The sequence below is a fragment of the Poecilia latipinna genome, unplaced genomic scaffold (assembly GCF_001443285.1).
Source record: "Poecilia latipinna isolate Pla-1442-1.1 unplaced genomic scaffold, P_latipinna-1.0 Scaffold1009, whole genome shotgun sequence".
Classification (NCBI taxonomy): domain Eukaryota; kingdom Metazoa; phylum Chordata; class Actinopteri; order Cyprinodontiformes; family Poeciliidae; genus Poecilia; species Poecilia latipinna.
In genome coordinates this window covers 112,881-122,489 of record NW_015113625.1, presented here as the reverse complement: position 1 = coordinate 122,489, position 9,609 = coordinate 112,881, and the positions used below count along the sequence as shown (strand labels likewise).

The 9,609-nt window shown below is 42.9% G+C and overlaps 3 protein-coding genes across 3 annotated transcripts; all 3 read right to left on the bottom strand.

Moving 5' to 3' along the window:
• Window positions 1-822: 822 nt before the first annotated feature.
• On the bottom strand, window positions 823-3,413 carry LOC106958730 (putative transmembrane protein). The gene has a single exon (XM_015050782.1). It carries the CDS (start codon window positions 1,973-1,975, stop codon window positions 1,742-1,744), a length of 234 nt encoding a protein of 77 aa, XP_014906268.1. The 5' UTR covers window positions 1,976-3,413; the 3' UTR covers window positions 823-1,741.
• On the bottom strand, window positions 1,309-6,149 carry tmem238l (transmembrane protein 238 like). Its single transcript, XM_015050781.1, has one exon. The coding sequence runs from the start codon at window positions 3,938-3,940 to the stop codon at window positions 3,431-3,433; it is 510 nt and encodes a 169-aa protein (XP_014906267.1). The 5' UTR covers window positions 3,941-6,149; the 3' UTR covers window positions 1,309-3,430.
• A 251-nt stretch (window positions 6,150-6,400) lies between these two features.
• Window positions 6,401-9,450, bottom strand: pirt (phosphoinositide interacting regulator of transient receptor potential channels). The gene is made up of 2 exons (XM_015050757.1): window positions 9,136-9,450; window positions 6,401-7,159 (listed from the first exon to the last, which is right to left on the bottom strand). Exon 2 carries the CDS (start codon window positions 7,125-7,127, stop codon window positions 6,720-6,722), a length of 408 nt encoding a protein of 135 aa, XP_014906243.1. The 5' UTR covers window positions 7,128-7,159; window positions 9,136-9,450; the 3' UTR covers window positions 6,401-6,719.
• Window positions 9,451-9,609: the final 159 nt, after the last annotated feature.

Here is a 9,609-nt window from a genome sequence, read left to right as displayed (position 1 = left end):
CCTCTGGGATTCACTGAGCGTCTCTTCATCATTTTCACCTGCAGGGAGGAAATCTGAGCCTGGCTCTCCTCACAGAAGCCTCTTGCCATCTGAATCTCTCCTGAGAGTAGCTATTGTGCACAAACGTGTCCAGTTGTGATTAAGGTTTGTAAGGACGCGTTGAATCAATGGGATGTGAGAGGGAGTGGGCCGAGCGGCTGCGGCTGGAGAGAGACGATCAGTCCTCATCTTCACTTCCTCTCCAGCAGCAGGAGCCGAATGGATGCATTAATAACACTTCCCATCTCTGAGGGAGATAATGGGGCCTTGAGTGCTGATTAAGGCTGGAGGATCGGGGCGTGGACGAGGAGTTTTAGTTTCAGCGTCCCTGTGGACTTTCATGGAGCTGTAGTGGTGCTTAAGGCGAAGCTTTCTGGCTTCTCCTCATCCTCAGCTCCTCTAAACACCATTAGCGTTCAGATGCTCTCGGCGCTGAACGCCATTTTAATTTGAGGGCCTGGATGATGCATCTGAGCTGCTCTTCTTCCAGGACGGAGGATTAAACAACATCCAACCGCAGGGATGTTAAAGACACGACCTGCAGCAGTTTGAGTTTGTTGAGGTTTTTTCTGATCCAGACAGGCAGAATCACGGCTCCTAAATAATGAAGCTTCTGGATAAGACGTCAAGAAATACCTCAAAAATAAAGATAAAACTAATTATCCACAAAACAATAAAGAGTAAAATATGAATGAGGTCACCTCATTAGCTATTAAATATGCAAATTTACCAGAACACTGCAAAAACACAAAGTCATGAGAATGATTTTTGTCTAGTTTCTAGTTCAAATATCTTATTACACTTAAGATTAAAACTCACTAACAAGAAACAGGAGCTTGTTTGACGTCTATAATTCCTTAAATAATCTGAGACAAAACATTTTTCACACATTTTAAGTTATAATATCAATCATAACATTGTCACCTTCCTAAAACAACAACCTAAATCAAAGATGATTTAGTTTGAAAAACAGTCACTTTCATGGGTCTTGGGATATTATTCTGAGTTATAATCTGGGAGGAACGTTTCATTCCACGGCAGATTATTTCACTAACTTTCCATCAACAGGTAACTATTGAACAAGCTTCTTTATCAGTTTAGTCTCATTTTAAATGTTCTTAGACATTTACAGTGAAAAACTCGATGTTTTGCAGTGTAGGTGGAGCTGATGGAAAAGCTTCCTGCGGTTTGTTGTTTCTAAAATTATCTCAGCGAAGCGAGCAGCAGATCCAGTCCGGCTGGTTTGGGTCACAAAGAAACACACACCCGTCATTTCAAAGCACTTTTAGTTCAGAATATCGTCCTTCATACATAAATGTGCAACGACTTGCTGAAATTTAAACCCAAACTGACAACATGTGGATCAGAAACACAACCAGGCTCAGTTCTGTAAAGCGTCCAGCTGATAACAAGAACCACAGTCAGAATCATGGAGGTCCAGTTGGACGGGAAGCTGGTTCTGGTTCCTGGTCCAGAAACAAGAGTTCAGGTTGAATCCCATTTCCTTCAGTCAGCCTCCAGAGAGACCAATCCTGATTTCCAGGCTGCTTCATGTGGATCCATCCATTCTCTCCTCATGTTGACGCCTCAGACCGGATCCGCCCTGATTGGACCTGATCCGACCTGATCTGACCTGATTGGACCTGATCCGACCTGATCTGACCCGATCTGACCCGATCTGCCCTCATCCAGGCCGAGGAGGTCACAGGATGTCCGGCTTTCGGAGGTTGAGCTCCTCCTCAGAGACGGTCAGATTCCCCAGGTACCAGAATATCCACAGAATCAGGCTGAGGAAGATGAGCAGCGGCCCGGACAGGACGAAGAAGTCCCAGTAGGGCAGCGGAGCGAAGATGCCGATGAGGAGCAGCAGGAGGCCGACCACGTCCAGGAAGATGGCCAGGCCGATGAAGAAGGTGGTGCACTTTCCCTCCTCCATGTTTGGGCCGGCGGCGCCGGTGCGGATGGCTGGCTGTCTGCTGGTGGAGTGACGCGGCCCGGAGCCGGTCGCTCCAGAAAACTGCTGTTCCGGTCTGAAGCATCATTGTTATTCACTGAAAGCACGCCTTACATTTCTGTCATAGCTGAGTGTCAGTGGCAGGACCGGTACCGGATGGACGGGCCGTTCCTCCAGCTGACGGCCCGGTTTCTCCCTGCATGCCTGACTCTGCATCTCAGCCAGAAACCTGATGGCAATCAGAACCTCTGACATGAAAACCCAGCTGGTTGGTCAAACGGCATCTTTGCAAAGTGAATTTTACTGATTTGAGATTTTGTAACAGTTCTTGGACATCATGGAAAGTTCACACCTCGTTTGACCTCTGACCCTCCTGACTAGCAGGAAGTAGTGCGTCAGGGACACGGAGGTTTATAAGAACGGGTCGGCTCTGGTTAAAGGAAGCTGGAAGTTTCTGGTCTTTGTGTGACTGTGTGGTTTCCTCCAGGTGGGGTCGTTTGTCTCCGTTTCAGAGTCAGGAGGCGTTCGAGGCGCTGAGGAGGATTTTAATACCACAACAAACAAAAGCTCACCAAGAAGTCAAACCAGTCTGACCAGAGCCCAACAGGAAGCATGACTGGGCTTTTCTGTCGCTGAGCAGAAACACGAAACAAAAACAGGTGAAACTTCCTGACACTTCCTCCAGCTGGAGAACAAATCCTCAGAGTTTATGAGAAACTTTATACGACTGAAATCAGATTAAAGTTGCGTTTTGTGCGTTTAGTGAATCAGTGTGTACTTTCAACAATCAGTTATCAGAAAACAAAACAAAGATATGAACAGAACAACAATTTCACTTCAAATAAACTGAAATATCACAGCTGATGAATCCTCTGTTTGAACAGAATAATCCAGAATTATACATAGCCCTGACAGATTTAGATTTAATGTTTGTCAACCAAGAAATGTCTGATCTAAAATATAATAAAACAAAATAATGGATATTAATTTAGAATATGCTCTGCTCTTATATACAATTGAATAATCAGTTTGCAGGAATCAGAACATTTTTTAGCTTCATTTCTTCACTGGTTTTCAGATGAGCTCCGGACTCTGAACCATCACCCTAATCTTTACCTGCAGCGATGCACCTCAGCTGATTTCACAGCTACATTAATAAATCTGTTATAATATGAATGATAAAAGGCTCTACTGGATCAGTTGAACTTTTATAGGCTAAAAGCGGATCACATATTGATTATTTTCTAATAAATAATCAGAATCACTAACCCTAGTTAAAACATTAACAAACTTGAAATAATTATTGCAGATTGTTTTTGAAATGAGACAGTAGTGAAAGCTGGACCTTCAGTCCTGGATTTAACTTCTAAACCTGAAAGTTTTTGCAGATTTCAACATTTGGACCGACAGGAAGCGGCTGGATGCGAACCGAGCCGGTCAGTCCACGGACTGCTCCCCGTCAGCGCCGTCCGTGGAGCCGTCGTAGCCCTCGTTCACGTACACCGTGGATTTGCCCCACGTCACCTTGCCCGGTTTCATCGGAGGAGTCCCCGCATGGCTGCGGTCCTCGTCCTCCACCACGCACTTCACGCAGTCCTCCCCTTTCAGCTTCAGGCTCAGCCTCTCCGAGATCTTCCTGGCCAGCAGCGCGATGCTGTTCCTCTGCCCGTCGTACTCCGACACCCGGATGTTGCCCACGTACCACATGAGCCAGCAGGCCAGGCTGGCGAAGATGATGAGGGAGCCCGAGTAGATCAAGAAGTCTCCGTAGAAGAGGCCGTCGATGCGCAGGTCGCCGAAGATCCCGACGAACAGCAGAACCAGGCCCAGGATGTCAAAGGTGACGGCGAGCAGGAAGAAGGGCAGGCAGGTCCCGATGTGCCGGAGGAGAGCCATGCTGGGCGCTTCGGAGCGGGCTGAGGCTTTGCTCTGGCCGGGATCCTTCATCCTTTGTATAGCGGAGCAGGTCGGGACCGCGCACCAGCAGAGAAACGCCCCACCTGAAAACAAACAGCTTCACCCGCACGGAGCGCAGTTTGCTGAGGGCAGAGCGGCACTGCGGGCATCTGGACCAACAATCACACGATTGGCTCCAGGCGGACAAATTAACATATTATTTGCTTGTCAAATATTCAGCAGGAGGGAAACACCTTTTACTGCAGGTCTTCACCAAGAGGCCAAAAAGTCAGGAGCTGCTGCAGCTGGAGCTGCTGCTGCTGCAGCAGGCCCAGATCTCACCTGAGGACGAGCTAGTTCTAGTTCTAGTTCTTAAAATGTGACTGATTTGGAATAAAAATGTCATTTCTGTGAAATTATGTTCATTCTGTAAAAGAAACAATAACTTTACGGCTTTTTGATCAACTTTCTGTTCTTGTCTGTATTTTGCGACTGTTCATTAGAGCAGATAGAAACGTCGGTCAAAAGACTCAGAAACTCTGAAATTTAGTTTAAGGAAAAACTCGGAACTTGGATTTTTTTTTTAGAAATGTTGAAATTAAACTCAGGAATTAAAAAAACTAAACTAAACAAAGACATTTCTAAGCTTGAATAATCGAAGTTTTGCTAGAAAAAGAATTTGCAGTTTATTTTCTAGAGAAAACAAGGAAACTTCTGAGTTTGAATAGTTGATCATTTACAAGGAAAATTTCTGAAATTTTCTAGAAAACAATTTAGGGTCAATAGTCAAAATGTCTTTTACTTTTGAAACTTAAAAATCTTCCGTTTTTCTTCTAATACATTTCTTAGATTAATGTGAGTTTTTGGCAGAAGTTTATTCCTGTTTTTCTCCCATCATAATGTTTACCTGTAAACATTTATGAACATAAAAGATTTAAGGTTCTGGACGGTTCTCCTGGATTTTTCTGGTCAGAATCGTTTTGTCCATTTTGCTCTGCTACGCTAACTTGAGAAGCAAGAAAAAATTAAGATGGAAAATAACATTTCAGAAAATTATTTTAGCTTATGTTTAAAAATAAAAATTAAAAAAGATTACATTTCAGGATAAAATTATCAAAAAGTATACAATTTTTTTTTAAAGTTTAGCATTTTTTCTTAACTTCTATTCAGAGTCCCACCTAGCGCCTCCTGGTGGCCCCCCAGCGGGACGCAGACCCTACTTTGAGAAACTGGTTTTTTCTCCTTCATGCAGCCAGGCAGGTTCTGTTTTCCTGGATCTACGGTCAGAAGCTGCCCAGCCTGTTTGTGGCTTATGAAGTTGAGCTCAGTTTTATTTTATAATGTAAAAATTTTTTTTTTCATAGATTAGCTTGCAGAGATTTTTCTGAACATTTTCTTAAAACTGTATTTACTCCGATTATGTTGACAGTAAAAGCCTAGAAAATCCAAACCAGACGTGTCTGTCAGTGAATGTGTAAAATGGTGAGTTAGCTCATGATTAGCCACGCTGCAGGCTGAGGAAAGGTGAACCTAGATTTGCATTTAATTTCTTAGGAAAATTTAAGATGAGCTGCTTGGTGACTGCGTGCGTCATTCAGTGAGTCTTTGAGAATAAATAAATCATAACCTGTGGTTATCACAGAGGATGAAATGGAGACGTGGAGGAAACGGTGAGGTTGGGGTTCAACTCTGTCATTTCTGATGAAACTTGTTGATTTCTCTTCCCAGATTTCCCAGGAATAAAGTTTGATCCGCTGATTGTTGCTACAGGATTCCCAGGTCTATTATTATTAATTAATTCTTAAACATGAATTATTTTCAGCACGCAGCCTGTTGATTTAACACTGAATCCTCCTGCAGCTGAATCTGGGCCTGCAGGTGTTTCTGAATGTTTTTCTTGTCATTTTCTATTTTAAATCTTTTTTGAATCTTGTTCCTTCGAGTCGTTCCAGTCAAACTCGGATCATTTGCATCCTTCCTGGCAGAAACCATTTCCATTCCTTCCTCTGCTGCACAGCGAGCTGCTTACTGGAAGCAACAGACAATAAATGGAAGTGATAATTATAAACCCTTGTAACTTCCCTTCTCTCACATGAATATTTAAAATCTCTTTGCTCGCTCTCATCTGTGCTAAAACCTTGTAAATGTGTGAATAATTGCCCTTTGACCCCACACCAGGCTCCATACCAGGAGCAGCTCGTAAAGTTATACTGAAAAAAATTAACAGCAAAATTTGGTTTTATTTAGTCTGTCACAGAGAAAAACATGAGAGTATTCATTTTTCAAAGTCATATTTTCAACTTGTTATTCACACATTTATAAATGTCAGAACTAAACTAAATATTTCATTCACAAGGTAAATATTTAGCTTGCAAATTCAATATTTAGTCTGGAACTAAAGATTTATTTTGCCAACAAAATGTTTAGTTTATTTTGCAAACTAAACATTTAGTTTGCAAAATAAACTAAAAGTGTTAGTTTGAAACTAAATGTTAATATGTTAATAAATATTTAATTTGTGGCTAAATATTTAGCTTACAAACTAAGCATTTAGTCTGGAACTAAATCTCTGTTAGCTTCATATTTAGTAAACTAAATATTTACTTTGGGATTCTGACATTTATAAATGTAACACGACAGACTAAGTCAACTTAACATTGCCGTTAATGTTTTACAGTGTAACTCTCCACCCGGCCCCCCGCTGCTCCAGCCGCCGTCATGCACAGCCGGGGCAGCGGCCGGTCCGCTGACGGGCGGTGAACAGAAATGGCTCCATGCTGCTTCATAAATATTTCCTGGATTTCATCCCATGCTGAAACCCCCGATGACGTCACACGTCGACGACCGGAGGCTTGTAGTAGCTGAGGGGCCTCCGCATGTGGGAGCGCTTCCTGTTCTTCTTGGTGATGGGGATGAGCACCACCCCCACCACCAGCACCATCAGCCCGATGGACAGCAGGGCCGGGCCCAGCAGGGCGGTGGGCCGCCCGCACTGGCCGGCGAAGCACAGGCCGCTGATGATGATGCCGCAGGCCAGGAAGCTGCCCCCGGTGGACATGAAGTGAATGGGGAACCAGAAGACGTCGCATATTTTGGGCGGCGGCTCCGTGGTCCAGAGCGACTCGCTGCGGGACAGAGAGAAGACGGTGCTGGCTGCGTGGCTGGGCGGGGTGAGCCGGTCCTGGGACTGGGAGAGGGAGCACTCCCCCAGGGGGATGTTCTCTGGGCTGCCCGCCATGACCTCCAGGGCTCTGGGGGGAGAAGATCAATCTGTGAGCAGAAATATGGCTGATCCTGCACCAGGAGATGATTAACATGATCATAGGTTATTCTGAGTCTTCCTACATTCATTGCTGATATTTTATTTATTCATTTATTTTTGGTCTCTATCACCTTTGTGGACTAAATGCATATGAACATATTGATTTTAATAAATGTTTATGACAGCTGCACTGTTTTTCAGTTACATGAACAGAAATAGGAAGATTTGATTTTAATAAAGATAAAACATCAACAGATCATGTCTCACCGACAGAAACATAAACTTTACATTTTACATCTTTAAAGAATTTGAATTCTGTTAAATAATTATCTGAACTTTTACTTTTTAATTTATTTCAAATAATTTCTGAATAAATTTTAAAGTTTGCTTTATGGATTATCAGGATTGACTTGATGAACATTCTGACTGCAGGATCATTAAAAACTCGACCACAAATAAACATTATTCATCTAAGCAGCCTTTATAGACTAAATCTCTAAACCTTTTCATCAGCCCTGTTTTTGTTCTTTAGTTTCTGATTCATGAAGTAAAACTGAAAATAAAACTGCTGACTCACTTTGATCCTGAAAAATAAAATCCGTCTTCATCTTTAGCTTTCGACACCTAAAGGTTCTGGGTCACAGCTGGACTGTAATCAGAACTATTCAGAACTTCATCCTCCTTATTAGAAACCCAGGTCCAGCTGAATAGAAGTGACCCCAGGATGATACTGCCACTACCGTGCCTCTCTGTTAAAGGCGTCCTTTCAGTGAGGCTCTGTGTCGTCTTGAACTTGTGTCCCAGATTTTCGCGTTTGGTTTCAGCAGATCAGAATCTTGTTGAAATTTGAGAAGATTTTCCAGCAGATCTGGATGATGTCTGAGGAATAAATTTCTAAATAATACGTGGATTGAATTCCTCCGGCTCCTGTGGTTTGGAAACGTCCCTGACGGATCGAATGTCTTTTTTGTCAGTTTTAGAAATGTCCAGGTTTTTAATGACAACAAATTCCAAATTTTCTCACAATGCGAGTAAACGACTTCACTGTATCCTTATCCTGACTGATACCTTTGCACAATGAGATACTTTGACCCATTGTAATCATTTCTACACAGAAAATCAGATTTATTTCAGGTTTAACTGAAACTGATGACTGAGGAAAACTGAACACTGAAGTCGATTAAACTTTTTCTTCAGCAACGTTTAAAAGTTTATACATTTTATGAAACAGATTTTTCTCTTGATCTTCTAAAAATTTGTTTGCTTTTCATCTGAATTGTACATTATGTCATATGGGAAAATGAATTTTCCATGAAAAACCTGACTTTAACAAGGACGCAGCTGCAAGTTTTACATTCCCTTCATTTCAGGAAAACGTTTTATAAATTATTTAAAAGTTTTGAACCAATTTAGACTTGACATAAAACAGTTGTTCCTTCCTGTTTATGGGTGGACTCTGTTCTCAGTCCGATCAGCAGGTCTCTTGTTCCAGCCAAAACAGGAGAAGACGGTTTGAAATGTGATTCCACTGATCAATAGATGACATCATGCGGCTACATCCGTTTGTTTCCAGCAGCCTGAAGCTTCCAGTCGATTTCCGTCCCAAAACGCTCCGTGCCGTCTCTGCCTGCATGGCTGCACAGGAACAAACTCTGATCATCTGTGACGTTCTGCTCTCGCTGACTCTCGTTTGAGTCGTTTTATTTCAGGAGCGCTGCGTCTCTGCAAATAATTGATCTTTGCTAAATTGTTCTCTTCTTTTATTGTCAGGATTATTTTACTGGAGGTAATGAAGCTCCCTATCAATTATTAACTTTGACAGAAGTATTGATCATGATAGGCCACACCCTCCAGCCTCCATCACAAATACAAATCACTGGAACAACAAAGGTTTTGCTCGCATGGAAACAATAATCTTTATCTTTATAAACATTCTTCATATTTTTAATCCAAATTAGAGACAGACAAGAGGAAACAGACTTACCGTTTAGATCTGGTTCAAATCTTCTACTTTTACAGATTAGAGTCACATGAAGAAGCAAAAACAGGCAGAAATCTACAGAATCAGCTGATAAAACCTTCCTCCCACTGCCTGACCAGAGAAACCAGTAAGAGGCATCGCCACCGATTCCCACTCAGCAGCCCTCTGCCACCTCCTCTGCTTTCTCCACCTCCTCCGAGGAAACCAAGACCGCCGCAGCCTCACCGCCTCGCAGCACGGCTGCGTCCTGATGCTGCAGCAGGCAGACAGGAAACCCATTAACCCTGACCCCTGACCCTCGACCCAAAGGAAACTAAAACCACCAGGAGACTAAAACCTCCTGGAGACTAAACCTGTGGAGACTAAACCTGTAGAGACTAAACCCTGTGGAGACTAAACCTGTAGAGACTAAACCTGTAGAGACTAAACCCTGTGGAGACTAAACCTGTGGAGACTAAACCTGTAGAGACTAAACCT